This window comes from Panthera pardus, unplaced genomic scaffold (genome assembly GCF_024362965.1).
Source record: "Panthera pardus isolate Hobbes unplaced genomic scaffold, ASM2436296v1 HiC_scaffold_13, whole genome shotgun sequence".
NCBI classification, from domain to species: domain Eukaryota; kingdom Metazoa; phylum Chordata; class Mammalia; order Carnivora; family Felidae; genus Panthera; species Panthera pardus.
Window position 1 is genome coordinate 77,308,687 of NW_026526688.1, and position 20,542 is coordinate 77,329,228.

A 20,542-nucleotide genomic window follows, 5' to 3' on the forward strand; every position below is an offset into this window, starting at 1 on the left:
ATGTGTGACCTCATTTTGTGAATTTCAACACTGTATCACAAATACTCACTAAATTCTGCTTTCCAATGCAATTCTTTTAATTGTGGAATAGAGAATAAACACTATTTGGGGCCATATCAGTCTCTGCTAACAGCATGCAAAACCCCTTTCCTGTCTGAATTCCTCTCATCTCCTCACCTTGTTACAACCCTTGTTTCAACCCTTGTTTATAGGAGATGACTCAAGAACTGAAACTAATGCAACCTACTATCAGACATTTTATTTCTACACACTGTAATTAGCTGACACTTAATAATTGTTATTAGCACAATCAGTTATCAAGCCCATGACACCTTCTTCACATTCTCTTATAAGAAGCATATGCATTTTAGGTTTAATTTGGGAATGTCTGACACGGAATAACTTTTTCCCCCCATCCTCTGATTCAGCCTTCCCAAATTTTTAAAAACATTGCCTTGGGTTCTCATAGACAAATGTATTACATCCTACTATATCATCCCCTAAAAAATAGAGTAAACTCTTTCTGCCACGTTAATAAATGTTTTTACAACACAGACCTGCTCTCTGTGAGGAATAGCTGAAATTCAAAGTATATTTGATCCTTATCACTCACAGACTCCGTATTTGCAAATCTGCCTACTTCCTAAAATTTATCTTTAGCCCCCAAATCAATACACATGCTGTTTTTGTGGTCATTTGTTGACATGCACACAGTGGTGAAAATTTTGAATTGCCCAACACACACATTCCCGGCTGGGGCTGAATGAAGTGGTGATTTGCCATCTTGTTTCAGTTCGTGCACTTTTTGTCATCTGTTTAGTCCCATGAGTTTGCATTTTTGAGCTTTTTGTTGGTTTTCTGCTTAAAATGGTCCCCAAGCACAGTGCTCAAGTGCCATCTAGCATTCCTAAGTTCAAGAAGGTTGCGATGTGTTTCACAGAGAAAATACAAGTGCTAGATACACTTTACTCAGACATGAATTACAGTGCTGCTGATGGGGAGTTCAACGCGCAAGAATCAATAATACATATGTTAAACAAGGTGTCTTTAAACAGAGATATATGTAAAACAAGAGTATGTATTAAATGGTTGACGAAAATTGTGACCATAGGCTCACAGGAACCTGACCTTGTACTTCCCCTAGGGGCAATAGACCAGTATTTGCTAACTGTTCGCAGCAACTTTAGTAATGACAGTGAAAAGCAAATATCAAATCTACCACCCTTGGCACTCATCTTGCTATTGTTCCTTAAAACAAAACCTCTACTTTCCCAGCACTGCTCCCTACATAATGTTCAGCACACAGCCTAGCACTCAAATGCCAGGGCAGTCAACCAGTCATGTAGGAACAATGCTCCTACTAACAAAACCAATCTGAATGAAGAGGGCATGGAGAAGCTACCACTCTCCTTAACACTGGATCATGTGCAGAGGTGTGTGAAGAGAAGGTAGAAGCAGCAGCCAGACTCCTGTGTACTTTCTTCTATCCAGACAGAAAGCTGGACAAGCTTTTCCTATGCCTCACAAGACCCTGAGAGAAGGCCAGGATACTACAGCTTATGCCCACACACAGGGCTGGCTCTATGGGCATGTGACCTGTACAGGTACACAAAGCCTAGGCTTGCTTTAATAGTCTGATGTTGAAATCTTAAATTCTTTATTTTTATTCGGGAGAGAGAGAGAGAGACAGTAAGGGACAGGGGCAGGGGGTGGGGGAGAGGGAGAGAAGGAGGGAGAGGGAGGGAGAGGGGGGAGGGGGAGGGGGAGGGGAGGGAGAGGGAGAGGGAGAGGGAGAGGGAGAGGGAGAGGAGGAGGGAGAGGGAGAGGGAGAGGGAGGGAGGGAGGGAGGGGGAGGGAGGGAGGGAGGGAGAGGGAGGGAGGGAGAGGGAGGGAGGGAGGGAGGGAGGGAGAGGGAGGGAGGGAGAGGGAGGGAGGGAGGGAGGAAGGGAGGGAGAGGGAGGGAGGGAGGGAGGGAGAGGGAGGGAGGGAGGGAATATCTCAAGCAGGGCTAAGATCCATGACCCTGGGATCATGACCCAAGCCGAAATCAAGAGTCGGACACTAAACCGACTGAGCCACCCAGGCGCCCCAAAGTCTTAAAATTCTTAAATTTTGAACAAGGAGCTTTGAATTGTCACTTTGCACTGGGCCCCACAAATTAAGTAGCTGGTCCTGCCTCCTGGAGTTCCACACCACTACTCAGTGGGTTAGTTCCAAGAAAGGGAGGCTACTTCTGCCCAGGAGGAGAGGTCATACAAGTTACCTAGAGAAGGGACAGAGAGGTCTCTTAAGGTGCAACAGGGTGACCAGGGTGTAGGAGTGTCCCCCAGCACTCCTACAGCATTTCTATCTCTAATAAAAAGTTTTCTGATGAGAAACAGTGACTCTAGGACCCAGTGCCTCTGGTAACCTAGGATAGTCATAGGCTCAGATAAGGGACCCAGGTAACATTAAAACGGGACCTCAGCTATTTTCTCACAGGATACCTCACAAGCTTATACATATCTTGCAAAATGTGCTCCAGTCACAATATAGTTGTCACTTTTTCTGGAGTCATATCAGCCTAACAGCAAACCAAGGATATATGCTACATAAACTAGGTTTAAGTTTTACTCAGGTAAAAATAATAGTTTATTTTTCTTCACATAATATTTTTTTAAACTTCCACACAAGTGATTTGTGACATGTAATTCCAAAAAAAGAAAAAAACCACATTATTTCTCCCTCAGCCCCAACATTACAGTGGTTATTTTTTAAAATGAATTTAATTTACTCCTAGATGAAAATGTATCGGACTTTTTCTACCTCAAATATCATAACAAGCTGCCATGCCCCCTTAAACAAAAGATCAAGTTACTGTATAAACCATACTCCCGGTCTTTAATATTTCTGATATTTCTTGATATTTCTTTCTGAATTTATTCCATGCTCTTCAGAGTAAACTTTAAACCTTTAGTGGTCCCTTAGGAAACCAAGAATTTGAAGAGTTTCTGCGGTAGTACTTCATGCCAACTCTATGGTTTGGCAATTGCATAAAGGGCACTGGGGTAGCTCTTCAAATTCTGTGTTGTTCTTAGCACTCTCCAATTTTCCCAGCAGTCCAAGTTAGGGATCTTACACCCAGTCTGTTATCTCTGCTTCACATCTTCTGCCCTTGTCTCCCTTCTACCACGCTACTCTGGACCAAACGGAGACTGTTGATGGGGTTATACAACCCTCCTTCCACCTGAGCATCAGTCCAGAGGCAGACTGACTCCAAAGCACAGTCTTATTACATGGCTGCTTCATCAAAAGCGGACATTCTCCCTCCACACAGGCCTCTGTGCAAACCTTTATCCACTCCCCACTCTAAGTTTCTCCAAATTCATTTCCTACTCTGTCCTGACATTCACCCCATTGCCCTTGGTATTGCCATTTGTTTTCATTCTCGCTTTGCCTGCTGCTGTGTGTGGTTAGTGGGAATAGTCTCTCTAAATGTCTCCCCAGTTAAAGAGCATTTTGCATTCTATTTCTTCATGAACTCTTCCCAATTCCTCTGGTTCCCACTTCTGTCCTTTAGCTGAAAAGCAATATCTATTGGCCTTTTGTCATTGTCTAATTATGGCATGTGTTTTCAATTTCTTTGCCAAATAGAGCAAAAGCACCTCAAGAGTTGGGGCTTTACCTCACCTGCATTCTAGATGAGCTGGCAGTCAGAGGCTCTCAGTGAATACGTGTTAAGCACTTCTGAGCACCACAGATTTGCTTTAGCATTACAGATTGATTAAGTATAGACTAGCACAGTGGATGTTGACTTAACAAGGAAATTTTTACATATTTTTAATATACATAAAATTTACAGATGACCTATCTATATTTTATATATCTCATTTCCCTATATCAATGTCTAAACTGCTTTAAACATAGTTTGAGGAAGTCGTTAACCAGGAACCATTATACAACATAAATGACACAGAATTTTATGTGTCACTCAATTAATCTAAATATATCAGTACGAAAATTGCAAACACAACTGCATGAAAAGCCAAATCATTAATGGAGATTAGGCACTCCGTCAAAGCAATTTTTTTTTCTTTTAATTTTTTTTTTTTTTAACATTTATTTATTTTTGAGACAGAGAGAGACAGAGCATGAACGGGGGAGGGTCAGAGAGAGGGAGACACAGAATCTGAAACAGGCTCCAGGTTCTGAGAAAGCAATTTCTATTTCCATGAGTAAAGTAGAAAACTTTTTTAAAATGTTTATTTTGAGAGTATGCTCAAGAGAGAGCAGGGGAGGGGCAGAGAGACAGAGAGAGAAGGAGAGAGAGAACCCCAAGCAGGCTCCAGGCTGTCAGCACAGAGCCCAACGTGGGGCTCAAACTCATGAACTATGAGATCATGACCTGAGCTGAAATCAAAAGTCAGATGCTTGACTGACTGAGCTGCCAAGGTGCCCCTAAAGAAAATTTTGATTTTAGGAAGAAACATTTTTTATTTTTTCCCCTGTTAAGTGTTTAGGTTTTTTATTAAAAAGTGAAATAGATGGACTTAACCACACAGGTTTTCGAACTTCAGAAAAAGATGACCTCTTCCACTTAATATTTTGGACAAGAAGGGATTTTTTTTTTAGTATAAAATCATCAACTTCATTGCAATACTCTAATCATTACTTTTATTTTTATTTTTTGTTTCAAATTAATTTTTTTTAATTCCAGTTAACATAGAGTGTAATAATAGTTCAGGAGAATTTAGTGATTCATCACTTACATACAACACCCAATGCTAATCACAAGTGCCCTCCTTAGTACCCATCACCCATCTAGCCCATCTTCCACCCACCTCCCTTCATCAACTCTGTTTGTTCTCTACCATTAAGAGTCTCACGTGGTTTGTTTCCCCTCTCTTCTCTTTTTACCCCTTCCCGTATGTTCATCCATTTTGTTTCATAAATTCCATATGTAAGTGAAGTCATACAGTATTTGTCTTTCTCTGACTTATTTGGCTTAGCATAATATACTTTAGCACCATCCACATGGTTGCAAATGGCAAGATTTCATTCTTTTTGATGGCTAATACTCCATTGTGTGTGTGTGTGTGTGTATGTGTGTATATAGATAGATAGATAGATAGACATATATATACATACATACACACACACACACACACACACCCCACATCTTCTTTATCCATTCATCAGTCAATGAACATTTGGGCTTTCTCCATAATTTGCTATTGTTGATAATGCTGCTATAAACATCAGGGTGCATGTGCCCCTTCCAAACAGTATTTTTGTATCCTTTAGGTAAATACCTGGTGGTGATTGCTGGATAACAGGGTAGGTCTATTTTTAAGTTTCTGAGGAACCCCCATACTGTTTTCCAGAGTGGCAGAACACTATTGATTTTTAAAATAAAGTAGGGATAATTCTTCAATAAATTACTTTGAACAATATAATTCTGATAACATCTTATTAGCCAAAGCACATAAGCATTTACATTTTTGAAGCTATTAAAATTTATAAAGTATTCCATTAGATCACATCATAATTGACTAATGAAGACTGGACCATTTGTTTTCTATCCCACTATAATAATTTTAAGGAAAAGTATTCTTCTCTTTTTTTCTTTTTAACCAAGAAGCACTTTTGTATTCAGGTTTCCTAGTTATCATAGTGACTATATTTTTAAGTCATTCACAATAAATGTGTTACTGGAGATAGAATACTGCAGAACTTTTCATACTACAACAGATTTTCTCAAATATAAATTTACCTTGTGGTCACAGATCACCTGATCATATCAGGTGTATACTGTGAAAGGAAGGGAAAAAGTAGTCAAAATTCCAGTAAAAATAAGAAAAGGCAGTATTACCTACATTCAGCATTTCTTCTGAATAACAATACTGATATCCATCCTGCCACAAACATCTGAAATGATTTGACAGCATAAAAAACAAAGGAAAATTAATGAATTGCAGTAAAATACCACTTTTTCACACTGTGAAGATTTTCTATAATCTCCAAACACTTTCTGTCCATGGATTTAAGAAACTCCACTACACCAATTTTCCCATTTCCTGCTAAAACCAAACCTTTACTCTCTGAAACTACATAAATTTCTTTAGGAATGTCTGCTTCTTATCTGGAATACAGTTTAGGAACAACCTCCCATGGGCATAAAACATATTACAACAATGAAATAATATTACCTTAAACAACTTCCCACATTCTGGGACAGGGAATCCTTTAGGATTCATCATCTTTCTTAACTCATTTCACACTCTCCAAGTGAACTTTCTAAAATGCAAATCTGATCCTCTTCCAATTCGTCAATGTAGATCCATAGCCCAATTTTTGAGGTTCCCATCCTTTGGAAATACAGTGTATGCTGTGCATAATCTTGCCCTTGACCTAATTTCAAAAACCTATACTCAACCATATATACCTACCTACATCTCTTACACTGGCCACTCCAAAACAACTTGCATTTCCCTCTCAAAATCCCCATATCCTTATATCCCCCTCCTTATATCCATTAAATTAGGCTATCACTTCTTAATCTCTGCACTACTGATGTTTTGAACCAGCTCATTCTTTGCTGTGGAGGGAAGTCCTGTGCACTGTAAGATATGTAGCAGCATCCCTAGCCTCTACCCATTAGATACCAGTACACATTCTACCAGACAGTCACTGGATCTCTAGATGCCTCAATACTCACAAGCCCCTTAAAAACAAAGTTCTCTCAGGGCACCTGGGTGGCTCAGTCAGTTAAGCGTTTGACTTTAGCTCAGGTCATGATCTCACACCTCATGAGTTCAACCCCAGCATTGGGCTCTGTGCTGACAGGTCAGAGTCTGGAGCCTACTTCAGATTCTGTCTCCATCTCTCTCTGCCCCTCCCTGACTCATGCTGTCTCTCAAAAATGAGTAAAAACATTTAAAAAAAAAAAAAAAAAAAAAAAGAGGACACCTGAGAACAGGAGACCTGGAGTAATCACTGGGATACAGAATTGTTATGGTGTTTTTGTTTGCCACAAAGTCTAATCATGACCCTGACAGGGTTCCCTATAAACCTTACTCTCCTATGTATCCTTAAATATGTCAAAAAGACATAGGATCTAACTTGCAAACGGTTCCATAGACCAAATCTAGGACATCTTGAGTTACTAAATGAAAATAAACTCTTCATCATGTGAAGGTGAACAGAAGTTTTGAGAAAAGTCTAAGAAGCTCTTTGGAGCTAAGTCTAAAGATTAAAGTAAATAATCATGCTACATAACTGATTCTGGAAAATCATTAAAAATGATTATACAGCGATAAATCTGATCTTCCTTTGAATCTTGATAACAAGTTCTGAGAGTAAATAGAAAAATGTCTGGAGCAAAGGCAGACATAAATGCACTATCATATGCAAGATGTCTAACTGACATCAAAGGACTAGAGTTCGTTGGGTATGCAATATAGCATTCCTTGCAGAGATATCACCATATGCCTCCCTCAGGGTGATCACAGAATTAAATGACAACATGTGTAAATAGTCTGCCACAATATTTGGCACTAAGGGTTAGTCCCATCGTTAAAAAAAAATCTTTAATGACATTCCCCATTGCTTAAGTGTGAAATTTGTGTCATTCAATATTAGAGTGTGACTGTGTGTCATAGGAAATGAGTATGTTTAAATCAAATTTCAATTTTCATTTTCTGACTCTGATGCACACAATCAGCTCCTCAGGGCACAATCACACTGACCACAACCCTCTTAAATCCTAGAGGCTAAACTAGTGATTAAGACATTGACTGGTGCCACCTGGGCAGGAATGATCTGGCGGTGAAAATCAATTTTAAAACTTCTAGAAAAGTTTCAAAATTTTATTTTTTATCTACATGTAAAAATCTTGGCTACTATATTAAGTGAAAATGTTAAAATCTGGATTAAGTTGCCTAATGAGACTTCCACAAGTATCCATTTGCACAACTTTTGCTTTCCATTTCACAACGATGTGTCAACCATATTTTACTTCTAAAAATATATACCATAAGTGATACTACAGACTAGGTGTTTAATAAACTTAATCCTTCAGAAACACAACCATGTAACCTAATGTCAGTTTCAATAAGTACCCAGACACAGATATTTAAATACCTTCCATAACTCATATCTTAAATGGCATTTTAATGACTTAGTATGTGGGCAAACAAAGAATGATATTTTCAAATATAATCAAACGTTTTCATGCTCATATTTAGCAAAACTTGCCATAAACCATCACAAAACAAAGAAAATTTTAAATAAAACTTGTATTATTTCAAGTCTTGGGAAAAGCCTGAAACGCGCAAGGAAAAGCAGAATGCTCCTTCTGGGTAAACGCTGCTTCATTGCAACAGTCCTTGGGCTCTGAAAATTAAACTTCTGTGGAGGCGAACCTCTAATGACTATGGAGCTTTCCAACACTCTGTGCTGCGAGTCTGGCAGCTGCATCACACTACAATTAAAATATTCTAAAAATACAACGAGAGAATATTCATGAAAGCTAGTCTTACTGAAGTATGGTGCTCTTCCTTACTTAAAAAAATATTGTAAGAGGTTAACTTTTAAGTCCAGAAAATTGCACAGGATTACAAAAAAAGCAAATACAGACTCTAGCCCTATTTTTCTCCATGAAGCAATTTTTAAATTAGATTCAATTAGTTCCTCTTCTATAAGGCATCATCCTAAGAATATGGATGACCAGGGTCAAGCCTAACTTTTGCTCTCTAGAAAAATCCATGGCCATAAGGCTGAAAATAAAAACTTCCCTAAAGTGAAGAGAGTAAAACAGGCCAAAGTAGAGGTTTATGAACTGCTCTGTGGTCTGTAAACAAGCGGATTACAAAGAAAATGTTGATGAGGCTTTAACTGGAAGAGAAGAACCCAAGATTCCAACTCGTTCTCAAAAGGTATCACAAGCCCCCAAAGATTTCTCATCTATAAAATTAGCAGGCTGGACTAAATAATTTCCTAAATAAGCTACACACTACACTGAGTTTGCACCTGTCTTTGTTTTTACCAAAAGGCACGATGAATGACCCTTTCTCAGAATCTAATAAACTGGTAATCATTGGTAGAAATTGTGATTAGCAGATATTCATGATAAATTACAAAAACAACAAAACAAATGCAAAAGTTATCGATGACCACCAAAAGCCAACAATTAACTTTACAAAGCATCTATTTCAAATAATCTCCTTGAGTTAATTCTGAATCAAAATATCACAAAGCAAAAAGTTACATGAATTCACTAAATACTAGAAACATATCCATGGGATTTTTGGCATCTATGCAAAGGTTATAAAGCAAACATTGAATGAAGTGATAGATTTTTTAGTTCAAGATTAAGACAACATAGTACCAAAATAAGGGTTATTAGATTAAAAAGAATAATCTCTCCCTACTAAACTTAACATTTTCCGGACTAGTTGGCCAGCACCTGCCTCTGGTATAAAACTTTATACACAAGTCAACTGGCTTTTCTTGTTAAACTACTTTCCAGAACAGAAAGTATCCAAGTTGGAGGTGGAGGCTTTTCCAAGGAATTTGGAAGAACGTGCGTTTTCCATGCAACAAATTAAGTATGTGCATTCAGCTTGGCTGTCATGTCTGGTCTTTTTATAAGTCTCTCCCAGCCACAGAAATACTGGGGCACATGCTGGTGGCATTGCCAACTAGGACAACTGTTTGTCTACAGTTTTGATAGTATCGCTGTCTCTCAAACCCCAAAATACTTGAGCCTCTTCCAGTAACCTACCTCGAGGAATCTACACCAAGGAAAGGAAATGATCCAGAACATGTTAAATCTATAAACAGCAAGATGACTAGAGGATAAAAGAATGAGAAACTGGAAATGATCCAAATGCCTAGCAATAGGTTAAATAAATTATGGTATGTCTAGCCAATTGAATATAATTTAGTCATTTATGTATGAAATATGAAGATTATGTAGCAACATAGAAGAGTATGATCAATAAGTGAAAAAAGCAGGATACATGATTACACGTAAAAAACATGTTATGTAAAAAGTATGTGTACATATGTATTTAAATTGCATTAACAAAACTGGTATTAGTAGTTCGCTTTAGGAAGTAGAGTGAGGCTGGGCAAGAAGGGCAAATGTGAAAAGAAAAGAAACTTTCACTCTGCATTTCTTTCAATTGTTTGTAAAGGAGTTCAAACAAATCACCCCAAAATGTACAACTTTGGCATGAAGATTATTTCCAGCTGAAAACAATCAAGCCCTAAAAGGCTCAGGAAGAAAATTTGACCTTCCCTCCAACATCTGCCTGAAAAAAAATGTAGACCTAGGACCTGCACCAGGAAGGGAATTATCACCCTATGTAACGACAGCATAATATGAACTAGGTATGGTACACAGGAAGGAACCCAGCAAGGCCTGCTTGATCAAAGTCCTCTATATGCCACTGTTTCTAGGTGGCCCAGCAAACATTTGTTTACCAAGCATTGACTCTTTCCATTCTTCCTGTGAATTGCCTTCCTTCCGTTTGAAGCTTGGACTCCTATTCCCTTCTCCTCAGGTCCAGAATGACATTATATATCTCATGTTGCCTGTTTTTGGAATCACATTTTTTTCTTCTTTTTTCTCCCTTTTTTTTTTTAAATTGAGGCGTAAGTTACATAAAGTACAAAAATATTAAGCAAACAACCTGATAAATATTTCCATTTGTGTATCCCTCTGTAACTACCATTCAGATCAAGCTATAAAGCATTTCTAACACCACAGCAGACTCACTCACCTATCCCACTAGCAATAACATCCTGAAAAATAACTATTATTCTCATCTCTATCACAATGGATTAATGTGGGGTTTTTTGGAAGGTAATTTTTTTTTTATTGAAGTATCATTAACATACAGTGTTATATTTCTTAAATTTTTTAATGTTTGTTTATTTTTGAGAGACAGACCATGAGCAGGGGAGGGGCAGAGAGAGAGAGACAGACAGAATCTGAAGCAGGCTCCAGGCTCTGAGCTGTCAGCACAGACACAGGGCTTGAACTCATGAGCCGTGAGATCATGATCTGAGCCACCCAGGCACCCCAGCATAAAGTGTTAAATTAGTTTCAAGTGTACAACACAATGATTCAACAATTCCATACAGTACTTAGTGCTCATCAAGATAAGCATATTCTTGATTTCCTTTATCTATTGCATCCCTGCCCCCAACTACCTCCTCCCTCCTCTGGCCACCATCAGGTTTGTTCTCTATATTTAACAGTCTGTTTCTTATGTTTCTCTTGTTTTAAGTCCCACATAAGAGTGAAGTCATACTGTGTTTGTCTTTCTCTGACTTATTTCATTTAGCCTTATACCCTCTAGGTCCATCCTGAAATCTCATGTCTAAGTGAACTGTCTATATGTACAAAATTAAACATGATTTTCTCCTGTTAATTTGTCTCATGTAAATTTTATTCTTAGAGCAGCCAGAAGAACATTAAAAGAGAAAATTTTTTTCCTCCCCAACATCTGAATTTTCCAATAGAAATGTATGGACTTTACTTGGGTAATTTTCTCTTAAGAAAAAAAAATGTATATAAAAATATGGGTAGGATACTCAAGGCATTAAAAATAATGTTAAAATGTAAGATTGTACATTTACTTTTCCTATTTTTTCTATATTTTCAGCAATGTCATATTCTTTAATTAAAAAAATTAAATCTATGAAATAACTCTAGAAGTCATCTTTTTGTCAAGCATATAATTACTCCTTAACCTTTTTTTCCATTTTTCAGATCCTATTCAAAGAATAATCTTGTCATATAATCTATAATTACACAGAATGCATTGCAGATAAACCCCAGGTAAAAGTGTATCACTCTAAAACCTAAAAAAAAAATTTTTTTAATCTGAAATAACCTGATTATAGCTTATCAGTTCTTTGTCTTATCCCTCATCTTTATCACTAAAGCCTTTCACAGAGCTTGACCATGGAGGCTTACAGCACAGCAGTGAAGTGTGTATGTTTATGTTGGTGGGGAGGGGCTGGAACATACTTCCTGGGTGTGAATTCTAGCTCCACCACCAGCTGCATGATTTTGAATGGTTACTTTGTTTTAATTTCTCCAATGTAAAATGGGAATTGTAATACCAAACTCTCAAGGTTGTTGTGAGGACTAGTGGAGAAGACTAATATAAAGCACTAATGCCTGCTGTAGTAAGCTACTAGCTTTAATCTATTAGCTAATTAAGCTGTTAGCTATTATTCTAAGCATTCTAAAATACGAAACAAAATCTATTTTTAACAATTATTATAACCATTGCAAAATACATTTATAACAAAAACACAATGAATCTAACACAATTTTATGATCCATGCATTACTCCAGCTTAGACATCCAAGGATAAAGAAGGAAAGAAAAGAGTTTGCAATGATGACATTTTTATCTCAGCTACACTTTACATTGCATAATTGATTGCAAGCTGAAATTGTTTTCCTTAAACATCTCTTCTTCTCCTGATTTGCAACTGCAGTGACTACTAACAGGATTTTAGTGTTTTCCTCCAGCTTTCCATTAAAAGGGAGAAAATATTATTTAAGGTCAGGGGAAATTGTTTATACAAAGGATACCAGAATGGCAAAACACAAACTTTACTTCAACAAAAAAATAAGAGGGATATCTAAGTGCTTCTTTCTTTCTTCCCGCTGTTTATATCACTCTTTGAAAAGAGGGTTCATTAAATCAAAAACTAAGATTAACCCCCCCGCCCCTCCTTAAAATCTGCTTAGATTCAGGGATCAAAGAACAAATGAATGTTTTCTCTTCCTATGCCTAGACTTCCTCCAGTTCTGGAAAATCCTCCTAGTTACTCTTACTCTATTGATTCCTGATTGGGCTAAATTAAATCAGGGCTACTCACACTGTAGAGATAAAGATGTATCTAATAAGACAAAACACAGTCATCTAGATTTCTATTATCTACAAAAAGAAATGCATGCAGTGGGAGCAGTGGGAGAATTAATACCAAACTCTGTCCTCATCTACTTCAAGGAAAAAATATACCAGGATTAAATGAAGCACAGAAAATATTTAAAAACAGATATCAACCATTTGATTTTTATGTAGCAATTTTTGAGGGAAAAAATGCTGTAAATAAGAATGGTCAGGTTTATTACAAAGAAGTGAACTTTCACTAGAAGCTGTCATGCCAGAAAGGGTACAAAAAGAAGTTATTATTCATATAACTGCATCCATGAAATAATTAAACTTTTTAAAAAGTGATGGCGGAAATCTTCATAAACCCTAAGATGAGTGATAAGAGGAAGGTACTCCAAGGGGTTGTCATGATCCCCAAAGAGGATCTACTGCATGTGTGTAATCCTGACTGGCAGTGGTCCCAAAGTCTGGAAGTATTTTACCCCCAAGCATCAACTGCTAGCAATTTCTGAGTCTGCTTTGCCTCTGCCCATGACAAGAATCAACTTGTTCCAAAATTCTACTAAATATGTTTCTTTTATGTTAAAACTCTGCTGTTTCTGGGAAAGCTAAAAGCTAGAATTTTTTACACATGTGGACAAAAGCTATATTTGGACCTTTCATTCTCTTAACAGAATAAAAACAGTTATAAAGAACTCCCCCCTGCTGCAGTTTATTATAAGAAAGTAACTCTTTTGAAAAAATGTTAAAAGTAAACCTTATTCTCCTATTCAATTCTTTTAACTTAAAAGTTCAAGGTTTTATTTAAAAAATAAGAGTAAAGCATTTAATCTAAATTAACTGCAAGTTTAAAAAAAAACTACTTAAGAGGAAAATAGTCATGACTTCTATTTACAGATAATTTTTTCTAGTCACTTCATCTATAAGCACATACATTGTGCATTTCTTCAAAAAAATCGATAACATCACTTTTAAGTATTAAATACTTAAAATCCCACAAGACTAAATCATTATTTCTTAGATTTCTCTTGAAATACATGTAAAACCATTTGGGACATCTTTATTTAATCCCCTGTGAAACTGTAGTGCCCAACTGTATGTTAGCATCATACAACAAAGACTATAAACCTTATCATGCTGACACACGTGCCTCAACTAGATAAGAAGTAGACAGACTAGCTATGAGAACACCTCTAAGTTCTGAAATAAAGTTTAGCATGTGGCCTAAATGGTAACAAAGGTAACAATCCAACAAGTCTTTCTTTTTGAATCATTTCACTTACTTGACACCATGATTTTTGAATCTTAGCACTATTGACCTCTTGGACCCCAGCAAATTATGCTGTGTGTGTGTGTTCTGTGCAGTGTAAGATGGTTAGCAGCATTCCTGGCCTCTCCCTACTTACTACACGCCAGGGGAATCCTCATCCCCAGGCATGGCATCAAAAAAGGATTCCCATTCAATGAATGGGTGACAGATGGTAATCACTTATTCTGGTGAGTACTGTGTAATGTACTCAATTATCAAATCCCTATGCTGTACACCTGAAACTAATATAAGATTGTACGTCAACAGTACTTCAATAGTAAAAATTAAAAAGAAGAAAAGACTCCAGACAGTCTAAATGTCCCCTAGATGAAATTGTACCCAGTTGAGAACCACCAAGAGTTAACATGGATAAAATCCTAAAATATTACTTTATTTGAAGTGATTTTATAAGGAGATATAAAATGCATGAGTTATATGTACTAATCAAGTCTACCTTGTAAATGAAATCACTACTACTAGGAAGATGTGATAATCCATTTTGATGGAAGAGAAGATCCAAGGGACACTGTTTTAACAATAATGCTACTGGCACATGACGCTTTAATCAAGAAAGCCTTCAAGCCCACAAAAGATAACCAGGGCCCCTTAAGACTCTAGCATAGGTATCAGGATGAGATCAGTGGCTGTTCATGATGAACTGCCTATAAATTGTTACTCTATCCTTGTGTTAAATATCAGATCAATGTAAGAAGAAAAAAAACCGCACCTGAGCAGAAGTAACCAGATAAGGCAGACAGCCTAAAATTTTGTGTGGGGACAACTTATTAACAGATCTAGGTTCTTTCTCATTCCTTTCCTTTCACCTAAATGAAGCTGTCCTCTTCTTGAAAATGTTCAGAGAACAGATTGTTTTACATGCCCACAGAGAAATCATTTTATCGGTGTGTCTGGGTGGCTCAGTACGTTAAGCGTCTGACACTGGATTTCAGCTCAGGTCATGATCTTGCTGTTCATGAGATCAAGCCCCATGTCAGGCTCTGTGATGACAGCACGGAGCCTGCTTAGGATTCTCTCTCTTCCTCTCTCTCTGCTCCTTCCCCCTCTCCCCTCTCTTTCAAAATACATACATTTTTAAAAAAGAAATCATTTTATAAAATCAAATCAAAATGAACACTGATCAAAGATTTGCATTAACCTTAAGCGTAAGACAAATTTCCTACGCTATTTCAAAGCAAGAAATAAAAGTTCTCATTATAACACATATCAGCCAAAAATCAGACTTCAAGTTTTAAATAGCAAGTCAACCTATAGCACAGGTGTTGGATCAGCATACCAAGAAAACTGTAGCTTTTAAGGATACCTGGAATTCTGAAAATATGACACCTAAAAATTGTGTCTATCAAAAGTCAAATCTATAATTTTTCCAGAGAAGTACTTTATTTGAAAGTTTAAAGATATCTTCTTTCTTTGCACATGGGAAGTAATGTTGTAAGTTCTATATAGTGACAAAAGTGATTCATGTAACATTTTATAGTCATATGCTAAAATTTCAAAGATTAACTCATAATGTTTTCATTTTACAAATGATTGAAATCAGTCTTTGTTTTCCTTCTCAGTGCTTAAGTTTTTGCTTCTAAGCAGACATGAGAAAGTCTGCTTAGAAATCAGAACATCATATACTGGATTTCTGAGGGCAACTATAATCATGTTTCCTTCTGAATTAGTTTTTTAAAAATCTCCCTCTACTTTTCTTTCTTACACAAAATTGAAAACATACTACAGAGGTTTTTTTTCTTGCTTTTTCCACTCAACATTTTCCCAGGTCTTTATAAATATTCCCCCAAATATAATTTTCAATGGCTGCTACATACGAATTCTATGGTATTATTATTTAGCTCTTGTCTACATTAGGGATCTGAAGTTGTTTTGAATCCTTTGCTTTTATTGCTGAAATGAAAATTCTTATGCATAATCATGTTTGCATCTCAGGTTATTTTGGATAAATTCCTAGAAGTTAATTTATTAATTCAAATAGTAAGAACATTGTAAAGTTGTACAAAACAAATTGCCTTCCATAAAGATTATAAAATTTATACTTCCAACATTCTTTGAAAATGCCAATTCACTCCATATTCAAAAAAAGTAAATTTTCTTTTTTAAAAACCTGTCCATTTTAAATATCAAAAATACTATCTCAGTGCTTTAATTCATTTTTTAGTGAGACTGAACTCTTTTATACTCAGTATTTATAATTCTATCTTTTCAAGTTGTTGTCTTTTATCTATCTTGCCATTGCAGTGTTGTTTTTTTCCTATTCAACTACTATAACTCAATACAAAGGATCTAAATCTTGCTAATGACATCTATAAATTTTTATTTTATAAGTTGTCTAGCCAACCTTTCCCCTTGTGATTTTCCCGCAATTTTTATGCTTAGGAACTCCTTTCTCATTTCAACCTAACTATTGACATATTTTCTTTTAGTTCTTTTGTTTCATTTGATGTCTATATTTTTAAAACACTTGGAATTTATTTTTGGTATGGAATCAGGATGATGACTTAATATCTGGTAGCATAAGAGCCCATTAATCATTATTTACAAAATTTTCTGCCTCTTTTTCCAGATTAGCTATTGAAATCACTTGGGTAGTCCTCCCCCCACCAGAAAAAAAATCTCATTTAGGTTCTTACTGAAATTGCAATTAAATTATAAATAAAAAATAGGGAGAATACATAGAAGAATGTTGAATACTGGGGCTGTCAGGCAATTACCTCATACCTATTATAGAAATACTTCCAATATCTCATTTGTTTACCACTACATAAGCTTTTTGTGTCAGGTGGTAGTTTTTAGAAGTGTATTAGAGATTTCACTGTCCATTTTTATTACTGATTTTTTTTATAAGTATTTATTTTTGAGAGAGAGAGAACATGTGGGTATGCATGCAGAGTGGGCAGAGAGAGAGGGATCAGAGGTTCTGAAGCCAGCTCCCCACTTATAGCAGACAGCCCGACACAGGGCTTGAACTCATGAACTGCGAGATCATGACCTGAGCTGAAGTTGGATGCTCAACCAACTGAGCCACCCAGGTGCCCCTATTACTAAATCTTTAGCTAAATATTAATTTTGTATTTTGTCAAATACCTTTACAACCATTTTGGGATTACATGTGCCTTTATGCTTTATCCTCTAGATCTCATGTATAAACAGGTTTCTTAACAGTGATCCATTCTTTAATTCCTGTCATTAAGTCCAGCTCTTAGTAGTGTAGTATTTTTTAATATGTGGGTAATTTGGGGTTGCTTGTGCTTTAGTTAACATTTTTACATACTGATATATCTAGTCTGGAGCCTCTTTGAAGGTAATTTTTTAGATAATTATTAACATTTCAATGATCACCCATTTCAATTAGATGTTCAACTTCCGTATTTCACTTCCATTTTCCCTGAAAAACGTTCATTTGGAGATTTTCAATCTCAATTTTTAAAATCTCATCTGCATTTACTGTTTATATGCCATTCAGGTTTTTTAATTTTGCACATTTATGGTTTTCATTTTTCTTTTTTTTTTTTTAATTTTTTTTTTCAACGTTTTGTATTTATTTTTGGGACAGAGAGAGACAGAGCATGAACGGGGGAGGGGCAGAGAGAGAGGGAGACACAGAATCGGAAACAGGCTCCAGGCTCCGAGCCATCAGCCCAGAGCCTGACGCGGGGCTCGAACTCACGGACCGCGAGATCGTGACCTGGCTGAAGTCGGACGCTTAAACGACTGCGCCACCCAGGCGCCCCTTCATTTTTCTTTTTGTTAGGGGTCTTAAATGTTTGTCTCTGTTTCCTGTCTTCCTGTGTCAACCAAGAATTAATTATTTAACTTGCCACATCTTTATTTTACTTTAATTAATTTTCACTCACTTGCAGAATGAGTCTTGTCTTGTGCCATGCTATTAACTCAATTTGTAAAGTGTCTGTTGCCATTCATACTATGAACCTTGGGCAGGCTGCTATGAAAGGTCATGTCTTCTAATCGCCAATTTAATTAATTAGAAAAGTCACTATTAACTCACTATAATCTACTGGAATTTTTAGAACCTAGTTTTTAAATTCTGTTAATGTTTCAAGAAAAAATCAGCTAACTAGGTGTTAGGAATCTGGTGTTAGGAAATTAGAAAACTACCTTCTCACATTTTTTCTAGAAGGCACTGCTCCAATGTTTCATTTTCAGCACTATATGAGCTAAACACTTCAGAATAAATTAAGTGTGCTATAGGGAAAAAACAAAAGGGAATGAAGAAACAAATTTAATGCTGGAAACTATAATGTTCAATAAAATGTAAATACAAACAATTTACCTTTATTGAAATTAGGAAAAAAATATACTTCAGAAGCCACATGTTTCTTTTTAGGAATGATAATCTGATTGTGGCAAAACTCAGTATTCATGCATTCTTCAGATTTGCCCAATTTTTCTTCTTTTTTTAAGTTTATTTATTTTGAGAGAGAGAGCATGCACAGGCAAGAGATGGGCAGAGAGAGAGGAAGAAAGAGAATCCCAAGCTGGCTCCGCGCGGTCAGATCCTGATCTCACAAACCATGAGATCATGGCCTGAGCTGAAGAGCTGGATGCTTAACCAACTGAGCCACTTGGGCACCATGCCTGATTTTTCTTCCTTAGCCCATTAGATTTCCTGATATATTGTTACCATAATTTGGCTTTCATTTTCCTGTGTAATTTTTGTTTATTTTTCAGAAATGCTGATTAACTACCTCCATGGTGCTCTATGAAACTCACATAGACATTCCTATCAAAATACTTTTTTGAAATGCATTTTCAACATTATATATAGGTGAGGAGAAAAGGTTTCTCCTTTCTAGGCTTTTCTAACATTTCTAAAAATGTTAAATATCTTTAATTTGGACTCCTACAATTTACCAAACCCATAAATGACTCTACTAGTCAACAGGTGTTCTTATTCTTAGAAAACCTTCCACTTAATATAGGAAGCCTCTTCAACTTCTACTCTTCCCTCAGAAGTTTACATTTCCCTAGCCCCCCAAAAATGATTAATCCAATTAAAAAATGGGCAGAAGACATGAACAGATAACTTTTCCAAAGAAGATGTATAAATGACCAACGGACACATGAAAAAATGCTCAACATCACTCATCATCAGGGAAATACAAATCAAGACCACAATGAGATACCACCTCATACCTGTCAAAATGGCTAAAATTAACAGCACAAGAAACAACAGGTATTGGTAAGGATGCAGAGAAAGAGGAACCTTCCTGCACTGTTGGTGGGAATGCAAACTGGTGCAGCCACTCTGGAAAATAGTATGAAGGGTCCTCATAAAGTTAAAAATAGAACTACCCTATGATTCAGCAATTGTACTACTAGGTATTTACCCAAATACAAAAATACTAATTCAAAGGAATACATGCACCCTGATGTTTAGAGCAGCATTATCAACAGCAGCCAAATACGGAAACAGCTCGTGTCTGTCAATAAATGAATGAATAAAGAAGATATGGTGTAAGTATACATATACTTATATACAAATATATATATACATGTAGACATATATATATATATATATATACACACACACAATAAAATATCATTCCACCATAAAAAAGAATGAAATCTTGCCATTTGCAATAACATGGTTAAAGCTAGAGAGTATTATGCTAAGTGAAATAAGCCAGTCAGTGAAAGAAATACCATATGACTCCACATGAGTGAAATCAGAGTCTTCTAGAAGACTCTGGACTACTTATTGTCAAATATGTAACTACCATGATACAGGGAGACTTTAAAAGTAAGACAGAGAGCTGGGGGGGCTAGTAAACATCTTACCTGCTTTCCGTCCAGCGTGCAGAGCCTCTTGACCACTCCTGAATCTAGTTTAATGGCTTCGGTGATATCTGTCAAGACCTGTTCAAATGAATGAGCAGTCTTCTTATTTAGAAGGATCCTCACGGCTTTTCTAGGCTTCACTCCACTTCGAATCACGGTCACCAATTTCGGTTTGATGAAATCTTTACTTTCCTTCACTTCACTTTTCACCGAGGGGGGAGCAGCCAAGGCTCGGGATGTCCCACCCTTGATGTTCACAGACCAGTTCGGATTAATATTTTTGGTGTAATCAACTTTACGAAATGGTTCATTTGATGCACACACGTAACTCTCACCTAAAAAAGCAAAAACCAGTTTTATTAGCATCGTTATCCTCACCACAGAAGCACTGTATCTTAAGAACAAATGGAGACCCATTAAGTGAACTCTGAAACCTAACAGGTTCGCTGGAAGGGGATTCACATCCTTTTCCTTTGGCATTCTGTCCACCCTTTCTCTCTATTTAAACA

General features: G+C 36.6%; 1 protein-coding gene across 9 annotated transcripts in view; it reads right to left on the reverse strand.

Annotated features, from left to right (window-relative positions):
• Positions 1-20,542, reverse strand: part of DCLK2 (doublecortin like kinase 2) — a 153,976-nt gene that overhangs the window by 112,508 nt on the left and 20,926 nt on the right. For all 9 annotated transcript variants that reach the window (XR_002077816.2, XR_002077815.2, XM_053901197.1 and 6 more), the window contains exon 2: positions 20,034-20,368. Coding sequence is in view for 7 of the 9 variants with exons in the window: in XM_053901197.1 (XP_053757172.1) it covers positions 20,034-20,368 (335 nt within the window). In the remaining 2 variants the exon portion in view is untranslated. The remainder of the gene's footprint in view (positions 1-20,033; positions 20,369-20,542) is intronic.